The sequence below is a fragment of the Stenella coeruleoalba genome (genome assembly GCF_951394435.1).
Source record: "Stenella coeruleoalba genome assembly, chromosome: 2".
Classification (NCBI taxonomy): domain Eukaryota; kingdom Metazoa; phylum Chordata; class Mammalia; order Artiodactyla; family Delphinidae; genus Stenella; species Stenella coeruleoalba.
The window spans coordinates 77,460,882-77,475,042 of NC_137147.1; the positions used below are offsets into that span (position 1 = coordinate 77,460,882).

Sequence of the window (14,161 nt, forward strand, 5' to 3'; positions counted from 1 at the left end):
TGTTAAGACATAGGCACCTCTTTGGGCGTTTCAGGGACTCATTTCACTCTACTGTCTGTTGACATGTGTTTTCTCAAAAGAGAAACATTTTGCTACAAACAAAATCTTTCTTGGAAGTCCAACTGGTAAGTGACATTTTATTTATAATGTATTTATTTTGCAGTTTTAAACTTGTAGAAATGTGTGCATATGACTTATTATGTCAATCTTCAAGTTGCTTTTTTTCATTGAGATAGAATTTTACATGCAATAAAAATCACTCTTTAGTGTATGAGTTTTGACAAACGCATGCAGTCACATAACCAAATCACAAGCAAGACACAGAATGTTCCCATCACCATAGAAAATGCCCCTGTGTCCTTTGGAAGACAATTCCTCTCTTTTTAAAATTAATTAATTAATTTAAAAATTTTATTTATTTATTTATATTTGGCTGTGTTGGGTCTTCGTGGCTGTGCGTGAGCTTTCTCTAGTTGCAGCGAATGGGGGCTTCTCATTGCAGTGGCTTCTCCTATTGCGGAGAACGGGCTCTAGGCACACGGGCTTCAGTAGTTGTGGCACACGGGCTCTAGAGCACAGACTCAGTAGTTGTGGCGCACGGGCTTAGTTGCTCCGCGGCATGTGAGATCTTCCCGGACCAGGGCTCGAACCCGTGTCCCCTGCACTGGCAGGCAGATTCTTAACCACTGCGCCACCAGGGAAGTCCGACAACTCCTTTCTTGAACTCAGAACCCTGGCATCCACTGATGCTTTTTCTGCACCTACAGCTTTGACTTTCCCAGAATGTCATAAAAAGGGAATCATGCAGTATGTAGCCTTTTGAGTCCAGCTTCTTGCACTTCACGTAATACATTTGAGATTCATCCATGTTGTTGCAGGTACCAGTGGTCCATTCCCTTTGTTTCTGATTAGAATTCCACTTTGTGCACATGCCACAGTTTGCTGATCCTTTAAGCAGTTGAAGAACATTTGGGTGGCTTTCAATTTGGGGCAATGTATTATTAGTCAGCGTTCTCCACAGGAATTGAACTAATAGGGTGTATATATAAGAAAGAGGTTTATTATAAGGAATGGCTTACACAGATATGGAGCCTGACACGTCTCAAGATCTGCAGGGTGAGTCGGCGGGCTTGAGACCCAGGAAGAGCCAATGCTGATGTTTCAGTCCCAAGGCAGGAAAAAGCCAATTCCTCAGTTCAAAGGCATTTAGGCAAGAGGAATTTTTTCTGAGGAGGAGAGTCAGCCTTTTTGTTCTTTTCAGGTCTTTAACTGATTGGATAAAACCTACCTGCCTTAGGGAGAACACATCTGCTTTACTCAGGCTACTGATTCAGTTGTTAATCTCATCTAAAAACACCCTCACAGAGATACCTAGAATAATATTTGGCCAAATATCTGAGCACCCCATGGCCCAGTAAAATTAACCATCACAGTTGATTAAAAATAAGCCTGCTAAAAATATTAGCATATGGATTTTCATGTTAACATACGTTTTTATTTCACTTGGGTAAATACTTAGCAGTGAGATTGCTGGGTCATATGACAAGTGTATATCTAACTTTCTAAGAAAGAGCCAAACTGTTTTCCAAAGTAGCTGTACCATTTTACATTCCCATTTGCAAACTGAGAGTTCCAGTTGCTCCACATCCTCCCCAGCACTTGGCGTTGTCAGATGGGTCAGTTTTCCTCTCCCTCTCTCCCTTCCAATAAGTATGAAGTGGTATCGCATTGAGGTTTAACTTGCATTTCTCTAATGACTAATCCCGTTGAGCATCTTTTTATGTGCTTCTGTGTTATCTATGTATCTTCTTTCATGAACTGTCCATTCAAATCTTCTACCCATTTTGGAAGGGGGAGGTTGTTTTCTTATTTTCATTTTAACGGAGTTCTATGTTCTGGGTACAAGTGTTTTGTAAGATACGTAGTTTGCAGACATTCTCCGCAAAAATTTGAACACAAATTTGAATTTAGGGGCTTTCAATGTTGAGTCTTATATTAGCCACAGCATCCAATTACTTTCTAAATTCTATTTTACTAACAGAAAAAATCTCAAAAATCACATTTTACAAACTAGTTAAAAATGGAATCAGTTTTTGGAAAAAAAAATTTTCCCTTACTGTCCTAGGGCTGTATTCAATTAAAATAATTGTGAAGATTGAAACATGAATTGTAGGAAATTTTTACTTTACAGTTGAATCAGTTAACAATTAAGAACTGCTGGAATTAGTTTTAATCATAAACATTACTCTGTCAAAAAGCACCAAGTATAAAATTAAATGCTAAAATCATCTGTTACTCTGCCCATTCATGTGCTTGTTATTGAACAATGGGCTGTTTTGCCAGGATAGGGCCCTGCACAGAGCAAATTAGCTTGAGCCTTGGCTGTGCATAGTTGAATATGGTGTACATGTGCTGTAGAATATACTTACATGTATATGTACAAACCTGAATTTAAAACAAGAAAAGAAGGGAGGGAGGGAAGGAGGGAGGGAGGGAGAGGGAGGAAGGAAGGGAGGGAGGGAGGAAGGGAGGGAGGGAGGAAGGAAGGGAGGGAGGGAGGGAGGAAGGAAGGAAGGAAGGAAGGAAGAGACCAGTGCAGAGTTACAACTTTCCTGATCAGTGAAACCATTTTCAAAACATCTGAATAGATTCAGAAAGATGTCAGAGAAAACTTTATATTTCAAAGACTAAAAAACAAAGAAATCCCCCAAATTAAGTGCCTTAGTACTAGGTGTGCTGGTGGTATCCAAATATGTAGGTTTTGGTGTAACCATATGTATTTTTTGAAATTCATTGTTTATAAGGTTAAACATCCCTCTAAAATAACAAAACTAAGTGTTCGCAGAACTGCTCACACCTCCATGGGTCCTTAGAAACCTGGTTAGTAAGCCGCCTGATCTTTTTCTGACCTGTTTGTTTTACAAATGAAGAAAATAGCCAGAGATAAGAAGCAACTTTAAGGTCATACAGAAGTCTTATGCTGAACTAAATCCAGTCATTCTGATTACTATTTTAGTGTTTTTTTCCATTAACTTGACCTAGCCTCTCCAATTGGAGCATAAAATATTCCTCCTTGGGTCCATTACTTAGAGAAATGAAGATGATACTCAATTTTGTGAGCCCTTTTCTGGCATCTCAACTTATGTCTTGTATAATGAGTATGCCTCTTGGCCGAGGTGAGCAATTTTTGGAAATTTCTAGCTTCCTCCAAAGGAGGCGTCCTAGGCCAGAGTCCAGATCTTAATGAAAAACACGTAAACCTCTTGTTTGTTTTCCCTGTTGATTAGCCTATAATTTAAAACCCATTCAATGGCAGATTTATCAAGTGACTAATCCCTGGGAAGACTAGAAGTGGCCGGGAGAAGGTGATTGTGGCCTAGGTCACTTGTTGAAATATTAAGGTAGGAAGCCAAATACCTCCTTGCTTACTAATGAAAATACATTCAGGGAGGATAGCTAGGAGTGGGCCTGGAGTGGCTCGTTAGTGGATGACGAAAGCGACACAGACAACCGGGGATATCTTTGCTGGACAAACAGGCCTGTATGGTCCTTGGTTTTCTTCAGTCGTCAATGAAAAAGTCATGTCTGAGTAAGAGTATAAATCCACACCAGCTTAGCTGTCCTGAAAATTAGAAACAACTCACAAATACCTCTTCTCAGCTGGAACATGAGCCCCTCAAAGTATGGATTGTTTCTTTATATGCATTTGCAAGATCAGGTGCATTGTAGATGCTCATTAAAGCTTGTTTGACTCTTAGATGGTAGAGAGACGGGAGTCCCATCTCACCTTGATATAAAGAAGACTCGTTCAGTGTCTGTCTGGTTCAGACAACGTCCCTATGCAGAGTAAGCCTACAAGTAAGATATTTGTCACAACCATTCCCCTGAACCTCTTCTTGTGAGCAGAGAGCTTTCTGTTTCATCGATAAAGATGTGGAGACTATTTTTTCTAATCAGTAATCCTAGAGTCTTAGACATAAATTTCGCTTTTAACACCTGAAAGAACTCAACAACTAGCCCCCCCCCACTTGCTCCTATTTGATAATGCTATTTAAATGATCTAATATTTTTTTCATTTCCTACCCCTTTTCAGTTAAAAAAAAAAGACAAAGTTGGGAATACGTGAAGCAAACCTAATTGGGGAATCTGCTTCACAGTTTCCAGAATGATGCTAGAGGACAGATGGGCCTTGGCCATAGGATGGTGACCCCTCATAGACAGTGGGTGAATTGAGAAAGAAGTAGTAAAAGTGATTGCTGTGATTACTTGAAGAACCTCAGTTTGTCACAGTATTAAGGGCCAGGTCTTACCATCTGTTGCTTCTAAGCTCACGTGTACTCTGGAGTGGGTCGTACATACCTCACTGGACTAGCTGTAGCTTCAGTAGTGACAATAACAATACAACATAAAATGCCAAGTCCTCTCTCTTAATAGAGAAGGAATTAGTATGTTGGCTCTTTGCCTAAAAGTATGCAGTCTTGGGTTTGCTTATTAGGTTTCGAATTACTTTCTGGAAAAATAAAGCCTGAAAATCATTTCCATAGGTATCCCAAGGTATATCCATTCTCTGACTCACACTAAATTTAGTGATAACTTAGAAATAAGACATTACCAGAATCCTCCATGATTTTATTTCTTCTGTGTCACAGAAGCACTCTGGCTACACTCAGGTTTTGTTTTGTTTCCCAGCTAGGAATCTCAGTGCAGGTTTCAAAGATGTATCTCTTTTACTTCCCCACTATTTCCTTGGATGACTGTCCATAATTATATTTGCTTATTTTTGAAGTATATTTCAGAATCCTTGGAATAAGTATCACATTTCAGAAGTAATGCCCAACTTTATCTGAACTGCATACTGAACCACTGGTGTGTTTTCAGAGTACCTTAATGAGTCTGCTTGACCTGTGTTGATTTGCATTCTTAATGAACGCTAGGACTCTTTCTTTTTTCTTTTTCTTTTTTTTTGCCGTACGCGGGCCTCACACTGTTGTGGCCTCTCCCGTTGCGGAGCACAGGCTCCGGACACGCAAGCTCAGCGGCCATGGCTCACGGACCCAGCCGCCCTGCGACATGTGGGATCTTCCCGGACCGGGGCACGAACCCGTGTCCCCTGCATCAGCAGGCGGACTCTCAACCACTGCGCCACCAGGGAAGCCCTAGGACTCTTTCTTTACATGGCTTAGATGATACTATGCTTAGCGTCGTTATGAAACTTTCATGAGCAGAGCAGTCTGTATTCTCGGAAGTTGAAGAGAGAGATATGGTAAAGTCTTGGGTGTGGAAATTATTAGCATTTTAGCACTTTCCTGAAGTGAGGACCTTCTGTGCAGTCCCCTGGAAATGTCTTGCTTTCCCCAACCTAAGAATTTAGAATTGGAAGAGTCCCTGGAAAAGGTTGACTTACTCAAGTTGTACAGCAGATAACCTGAAGTTTTAATGGCCCCTGGCAGCACCACTGGGAGAAAATGATCGTAACAACAAAATGCTGATGGGTGATTTTTTGCACAGTGCTTGGCACCGGCATGATGTCTTTCATCAGTAGGCACTTTTCCACCTTCTTTTCAACAGGCATATTTGTGGGGACCAGACAAGCAACATCTCCGTCTATTGCTTGGGCTTCAGGACAATGTGTTCCTGCGATGATATCTCTGAGCAGTGGTAATGTGGAGGATATTAAAAAATAATGAGGATTTTGTAGGGGAAGGGAGCACCAGCCCCTGAGGAGGCTGCAGGAGTTTCCTAGAGCCCAATTCCTAATCAGATTAGGATCACAAATATGGTTCAATCCTACTGCATAGTTCACTATACTTATGGGAATAGCCTTTAAGCTTATTGTGGAGAGAACTCGTATCCACACCAAATATTTTAAAATTGTTAAAATTTAATAGGATCAACATTAATTTATAGAAATACCCACACTGAATTTTCTAGGTAATAACAACAATGAAATCTCATAGTCCATGTTGTGCTTAGGCCTATCAAAGAGGCAGGGGACCACATGTCTCTGTTTTTACGTTTTCTTGGAACTTTGAGTCTAGTTGGGTGGGTAATACAGAGGCACAAGGAAGTCTTAATATTTAAAGCTAAAGAAATAATTCAATAAGCATTTGTGGATCACTAACTAAGCGGTGTGCAGCGTTCTGGAAGTTCAAACATGAATAAGCCATGGTCCCCAACTGCCTGGAGCTTTTAGATTTGCAAAGAAGATAAACATAAATGACTGTAACGCAACGTGAACCTAGAAAGTTCTTTGGCAACAAAGTCAAAGGAAAACCTTTGTCAAGAAAGATCAAGAAAAGTTTAAGCCAGAAGACTCAATTGCGATGGAGTGAGTTTTCCTTCGGGGCTTTCACTAGGTGAAAATGGAGAGAAAGGGTGTTTTACAGAGAGGAAACAGCATTGTGCAAAAACATAAAGATGTGGGAGTTGACGGGATGTTTGAATCTGTACTGGTGCAACACAGGGAAAGTATAAAGAAGTATCTGGAAAAGTAAGCAGAGGGCAGATTTTGAAGAGCCATGAGTATCATGAAAAGAATTTAGGCTTTTCTGCTGCATGAAATAACTGTTCTCAATATGGGTAATGAAGGGATATTTCCCTTATAGGGATATATCAGAATTAGCAAGGGGCTTTTTCAAATAACACATGTTCCTTTGGCGATTCTGGAATGACCCAAGTTGAAAGTCACTGCCAGAAAAATTCTACCAATATCGTAGTGCCATACCGTCTCAGCTGTGTTTGGGGCAGAATAAAGATTAAGAACAGTGACTGTGGGTTTCAACTCTGGCTACCCATTGGAATCCCTTGGGGAGCTTTAAGGATACCAGTGCAAGGGCACCACCGTCTCAGACCAGTTGAATGATTATCTTTTGAGGTGGTCCTGCCCGTCAATATTTTCTACAAAGCTCTGTAGGTGTTTCTGATGGGGAACAGGCTGAGAACCACTACGTTAAACAGATAAAAACAGTGTCCATCAAGGAAAAGGGTGATTGGAACAGAGTGGTTTAATTGCGATTGCTCGCTTAAAGACTGAATTTGCATACTGCTTAGAAGGAGATAGATATAGATTAACAGACTGTTGCAGGTGGGAAGAGGATGTGATTAAAAATGAAAGCAATAGAAGCATTCGAGTTAGAAGTAAAGGGAGATAGATAAAATTTGGATGAAGTCTGGAGGTGAAACTTGGGGCAGGCTGGAAAGATGTCAAAACTTTAGACCTGTCTCCTTTCAAATGATATGTTGGGGTGAATGCAGAAAAACAGATTTTTAGCAGGGAGGTTTGGGGAGAGGGAAACTCATAATGTTTCATATGTCCTAAAGAACGTTTACGTAAAAATGATCAGAAAGTTTGTAAATTGTTTTGTATACCGTGTACAAGCACCACGTTCAACGTGAAAGTAAAGGAGACTGAAAAGAAAGTCAGTAGGGTTTAAAAGCATTAGGTTCCCTTGATTCAGCCTTATCTGTAATTTCGGCTGTGAGGGTCTGGGCTTGACATTTCATAAAGATTTCCAGGGTCCTGCCTGGGAGTACGTGATTATTCAACAGAAAGTTCTACTCTCTGTGTTTGATTCATCAAGTCGTTAACAGTCCTTCTAGTTATTGCTCTAGTCAAAGGAGGGAAAACAATATATGATTTCCATGTGCAAAGTAGAAGTGGCACTTAACAGGAAGTGGAGTGTAAAATAGTGTTAAAAGAATAACTTTCCTGAAGGCTTGATTCATATGTGCAGCTTTGAGATGCCTATTTGTAATAGAGCCAGGAACAGTTTGAAGTAACTGACAGGATATGTGTTACTGAACGCAAGTCAGTGTGTCCGACACACAGCGGTACCAGACAAGTTTGGAGCAGAGAAAGGTTTATTGCAGGGCCATGCAAGGAGGTGGGTGGCTCGTGCCCAGAAAGCCCCAAACTCTCCAAAGGGTTTCAGCAAAGCACTTTTAAAGGCAAGATGAGGGAGGGGCATGAGTAGTTGTTGCAAACTTCTTGGTGTCAGAATCCTTTGTTCTTGCAGCTGTCCATGTAGGTCAGGTCATGATGTTCCTGTAAACCTCCAATAGACAAATGCCGTTCTCTGTTCTGCAAATTTGACCTCCACATGAATGGACTCTTAAAGGTTAGAGCCCTGAGAATAGGCTATTCTGTATATTTCAGGCTATAGGCCACATTCCTTTATAAAAGGTGCAGAGCCAGCGTGACTAAGCATGGGCAACAAAGCACAAAGGTGAAAGCAAAAGGAATAGATCTAATATGAAGTCAGATTTGTGCTTCCCTATTACATATGGACAGATAAAGAATGAATGAGGGGGGCTTCCCTGGTGGCGCAGTGGTTGAAAGTCCGCCTGCCGATGCAGGGGACACGGGTTCGTGCCCCAGTCGGGGAAGATCCCACATGCTGCGGAGCGGCTGGGCCCATGAGCCATGGCCGCTGAGCCTGTGCTCCGCAATGGGAGAGGCCGTAACAGTGAGAGGCAAAAGAATGAATGAGGGGCTTATTACATGAATCACTTTGAATTACTATGTCATGCTGAGCTTCTGAACCTGAAATTGGAATGGTCAAAAGGAGTTGTGTAGCAGGAAAGGGCAAAGGTACGTGGTTTCTTTATATGGGCCATTTAAATTTTAATGGTTAGAAGAGTTTCTTAGTGTAGTCTCAGCATATTGATATGGAGTACATGGACATTCCATAGTTCTTATTTGGTAATTCTTCATATTAATAAATAGTTTGTGAGGAAGCCATTCATGAAATGGCCAATTATTGGAGGGATTTTAAGGAATAAAGATCTGCATTTATTTTTTTAAAAAAATCATCATGGAACCAATGTGGCTAAACTGGAATCAGGAAAATTAGTGAGGTGGCTTGTGCCACTGTCCAGGTAGAGAAGGACCCAGTGAAGAGTTGAGGCAGTGGGGGTAGACGGAAAGGAATGAATCAGAGAAATTAATGAAACTCATTGGTAAGTAATATGTTGGGAATGAGAGAGAGCAAGGAATCCAGCATGATATCCAGGTTTCTGGATGTGACGGGTGGGGAGGATGATGATGCTATTAATTGCAAAGAAGAATTTCAGAGGAGGCGGCAATTGAGGTTTGACAATCCTGAGTTCATTTTCAGACGTGTTGAGTCTGAGGTGGTTGATTAAGAATATTCAGGTAGAACAGTTCCAGAGGATGGTTGGAATTATTATGGCTTTTAAGATATCAATTTGGAAGTTGCAGTATATAGTCAATGAGTGTAATTTACCTCATGAGCACACAAGATGACCGAGAGAGATTGTGTCGTGTGAGAAGGATAAAATGTCAAGGGACATACCTGGAGAACAACGTTTGAGGGATGACTGGAGGAAAAGGAGTCCACAGATTGACTGGAGAGAGCCAAGAAATAGGAAGAAAATTGCGGTGGGTGGAGAGGGTATCGAAGTTCAGGGAAGCAGAGAGAATTCCAAGGCAAGGCGGCAGTCAAGTTTAACAGTGCAGCTGAGAGGGCAGAAATCACTGAAAAGTGCTGAGCAGACGTAACGCTCAAATCATGGAGTTTTAAGAAGGTAGTGGGGGCAGAAACCAGTTGTCATCGGTTAAAAGAAACATGGATAAGAAAATAGATGCAGCGAGAGTTGTGTGTTTTCTTAAAAAAACAAAACAAGACAAAACTCTGTTGTGAAGAAAAAGAGGTAGTGTGAGAAAGAAAGGGCGACAGCTAGAAGGGATTAAAAAAGGATTTCGATATCTTTAGTTTTGCTTTAGATGGATAGAGCATGGGGCTGGGGAACATGCTGAGAGTCGAAGGCACGTGATGTGTCAGGCAGCAAAGAGACAAAATAATAATGACAGCAAACTTCTACAGCACCTCCTGTGTTCCCAACACTCCTCTATATGTAGTTTTACATGTATTAACTCGTCTACTTTGCATAACTGCCTTGCAGGGTAGGTTCTGTTATTACCGCCATTTTCCTTATAAGAAAACCGAGGGATAGAGAGGTTAAGTAACCTAACCAGTTTGTGCTCTACCCACCACACTAAGCAAATGAATTACAGAGCCGCCAGAATGGTACATATAGATGTATACATCAGATTCAGAAGGTCATTGGTTGAGAGGTGGAAGGCAGGAGAGGTGGGGTGCTTTGTGTAGATACAGTCCAGTTGTGTGATAAAAGGAAAGTTTTTCTGTGGAACATGTCTTTGCAACTTTTTCATATTATTAAGAAGTTGAAGATTAAGTGAAATTATTGGCTCATCAATATTACCTGACTGTTAACCTGCTTGGAAGAAGGTTAGTTGGGAACAACATTCAAGATTTAGTTTGCTGTGGCAGAACTAAACTAGTTGCTAAAATGAAATTTAAATATGCGTGATCATTCAGCCTGGGACTGAGCGCTGGAATGTGGCTGGAGGTGGGCAGGGGGCGGCAGAGGGAGATGGAGATGGGTGGGGCATCCAAACAGAGGTCATCTTGATCTCAGAGTTGAATGAAGCTTGAAAGTACTTTCAGCCATTTGATAGTAGAACTCGTGAAAGATTGGGTCAACTTTTGTATTTGTAGTACGTTGTTCATCCTGACTGCGTAAGCTTTTCCTAGTTTTATGCCTGTCACTCCACAAAGGTGACATTGTTTGGAAATTTTGAAGAATGTTTAGAAATCTGTTAGTCTCTTACTCTAATATTATCCTTAGCAACGGTAACTAGCAGTAATATTTATTCAGAACTAGTGTTCCAGGCATAATGCCTGCCGCTTTACAGGAACTATTTCATTTTACCTTTATAAAAACGCTAGAGATGGTCTACTACTTTCCTCATTATACACTTGAGGAAACTCAGGCTTGAAGACACAGAGTTCCCTGCCCAAGGACATAGAGCTAGCAAGTGGCTAAACCAGGATGTGAACCAGGTGGTTTGAATCCAGAACTCAGGTGCTGCTTAACCCTCTGTGTTGCAAAGAAATAGATGGTACCCTGAACTTGCCAATTTTTTCAGAGTTGGATCGCGGCTGCCGTGTCCACATATGAGAAGTTCAGCTTTAGAAAAACCTGTCTCTAGTTCTTCTGACCACAGTTATTTGGGGGTTGGTTTATGAAGCAAAAGGTGAAACTAGTAAAACTACAGTTAAAAGTTATCTTAATGAAGATGGAGAATTTTCCTGTGTCATGACCTTGACTGACTTAGGCCACTGAAAATATTTCTTTACCTTTTTAATGGAAAACGGATCTGTACTTATATACCCGTTGGTGTTCTAGACATTTGTGGGCTGAAATTGCAGTGAAGAAAGTCTTATTAGCCATAGGGAAGACTCTTGGGACAATGACGGAATATAACTATTGCAGTTTTTTTTTTAATAAATTTATTTATGGCTGCATTGGGTCTTCAGTTGCTGTACGCAGGCTTTCTTTAGTTGCAGTGAGAGGGGGCTAATCTTCATTGTGGTGCGTGGGCTTCTCATTGCGGTGGCTTCTCTTGTTGTGGAGCACGGGCTGCAGGCGCGCGGGCTTCAGTAGTGTGTCACACGGGCTCAGTAGTTGTGGTTCGCAGGCTCTAGAGCACAGGCTCAGTAGTTGTGGCGCACATGCTCCGCGGCATGTGGGATCTTCCGAGACCAGGTCTCGAACCCACGTCCCCTGCATTGGCAGGCGGATTCTTAACCACTGCGCCACCAGGGAAGCCCTGTTGCAGTGTTTTTTATCCATCCATCTCATCAGTAGTGGGTACTTGCCATTTTAGCTGCTGGGATACAGAAATAAAGGCAGATACTGTCCCTGATTTCTTCTTGTGGAGTTTGTAGTCTGATGGGGAAGGCAGAAATTAAATAAATTCACCAAAAATGTTTAATTACTGCCAAATTGGATTTTGGAAAAACTCAAACATAAAATTGTAGATTTGACTGCCTCCCAGTTAACTGTAGTAGGCTGAATGGCTTTGAATGCTGGGAAATGGACTCGTTAATAGCCAAGAGTACACCAGTTTGTGCTGATAAGTGAAAAACTATAGACTCAAGGTATTGACATAACTGAGAAGATGAACATTAAAAAGGCTGGCTTCATATAAACTATAGTTGAAAATATAGAGTATGTGGAAGAGAAAAAAGCAAACCTTAATAAGTTCATTTTCTATGCATTTATTACTAAATTATGAATGATTATAAAACAGACTCAAATACTGATCATGGGCAGCTTTGATATGGAAACTTTAAAAAAAATGCACACGCATCATAGCTTCTTCTTGAATCTTTTCTTTCTGCTGTGTTGGCCTGGAAACCCTGGAGGTGAGACATTCTATGGAAAACTGTGAGAACTGCAGCTCCTAGCCAAAAGTATCTCCGAACCTTTTTTTTTTGTTCTTTTTCCAAAACCAAAAGTAATAACAGATAGATCCAGGCATGTTCAAATCTTTATTAAAAGTTTTGTTTTGCATTTGATATTAAAACCAATGAAAATTCTTAGACGACAGTTTTACTTTTACCCTTAATCCATGGTTATTGTTCCCTGTGAGCTCAGATTAGATGAAATTATGCCTTTACTCCAACTGTTTAAGTCCTTGGAAAATTCACAAGGTGGAATTTACACCCTGTTGGATTCTCAGAAGAACGTCTCTGTCTTTCCCTGTGTTTATGCGGACTTGTGCTATGGTGGTGTGGGGATGCTATTGGAATATTTTATTTCTGATCATTGTTTTTGATAAATTTTTTGCTTTCTTTCCCACTGATATCTCTACAGGCTCAGTTCGAACTTCAAGCCTTTCATATCCGGGGTGAGCATGCGGTGATAACAGCGAGACTAGAAGAAACCATTGAAAATCTCAAGTACGAGATAGAACACCGATGGCGAGGAGGATGTGAAGAGATGAGGGATGTGTGTGTCTCCACCGACGATGACTGCCCTCCAAAGGCTTTCAGAAATGTGTGCATCCAGACAGACAGAGAGACTTTCCTCAAACCCTGCGAGGGTGAAGACAGGACAACCAGAAGTAACCAAATAATACCCAGAAAGCTGAATATCTCCTCTTTAAGCCAACTCTCTCCCCCAAATGACAGCAGAGACACCAGTGTACCGCTTCAATCTGCGGAAAGCATCTCATCGAGTCAGCAGAAGGCAACGCCTCCCGCTCCCCCTCCCCCTCCCGCACCACCCCTACTGGCAGCCATCCCTCCCCCTCCTCCCCTCCCACCTGCACTTGGACCTTTGCCACTGGCACCTCCGCCACCACCTGTGAATACTGGACCTCCCCCACCTCCGCCACCTCCTCTGCCTCCAAGTGCTGGACCTCCCCCCCCTCCCCCACCCCCCCCACTTCCTCACTGCACCGCTCCGCCACCCCCAGGACCTGTGCCTCCACCTCCCCCTGGACTCTTCTTCGGAGTCAACCCTTCTGCTAGCCAGTGTCCTCGGAAGCCAGCCGTCGAACCCAGTTGTCCCATGAAGCCTTTGTACTGGACTAGGATACAAATAAGTGATAAGAGGTAAGCTCAACTCCCCTGGCCCAGTCTCAGCTTGTGAATTTGCAGGACTTTGGACAAGTGATGTTGTATTCCTGTTGGTTCAGCATCTTTGTAGTGTGGCACTCGTTCTCAGATGTGGTAGTGAATGCCTTGGATAAACAAGGCTGGAATGTTTTGAGGAGAATGTCTCCACTAGGTCTTCTCTGTGTTCTGTATGGATTGATGCTGGAAGAAACGACGTGTTCTGTGTCAGACCCTTCTCGAAGGTACATATTCCATTTCCCAGACTAGAGAAGAGCCCAGGGCTCTCCAGCATCTCTGCAATTAGTGAGTAATCACAAAGACATTGAGCCTGATTCTATACTTCAGGTTCACTGAAGAGTTTTAGATTATCTGTCTTGTCTTTAGATGGTATCATCAACCCTATAATGTGTATATTCAACAGGTAGGTGTAATTTTTCAATTTTTATTAAAAGAACTGGACATAGTTGAATCATTAGCTCTTTAGGTCAGAGAGGAGTCTTAAAATATCAACTCTGTCTGCTTGAACTCTGTTACCCCTCGCTACTGAGCGCCCTCACATCTTTATACCTTGTTGCCCTCCAGAGAAAGTGCCAGTGGGTAGGTGGCTAAAAAGCATGTTCCATTTGCATAGGTTGTTAAAAAGCATCTTCCATTTGCATAGGTTGTTAAAGTGGGTCTGTAAGGCAGCAAGAGACGGTTGCTTGGAAATT

The 14,161-nt window shown here is 41.8% G+C and overlaps 1 protein-coding gene across 2 annotated transcripts in view; it reads left to right on the top strand.

Annotated features, from left to right (window-relative positions):
• Positions 1-14,161, top strand: part of FMN1 (formin 1) — a 444,350-nt gene that overhangs the window by 213,400 nt on the left and 216,789 nt on the right. For both annotated transcript variants that reach the window (XM_079909633.1, XM_079909635.1), the window contains one exon: positions 12,706-13,448. In XM_079909633.1, the coding sequence (XP_079765759.1) occupies positions 12,706-13,448 (743 nt within the window). The remainder of the gene's footprint in view (positions 1-12,705; positions 13,449-14,161) is intronic.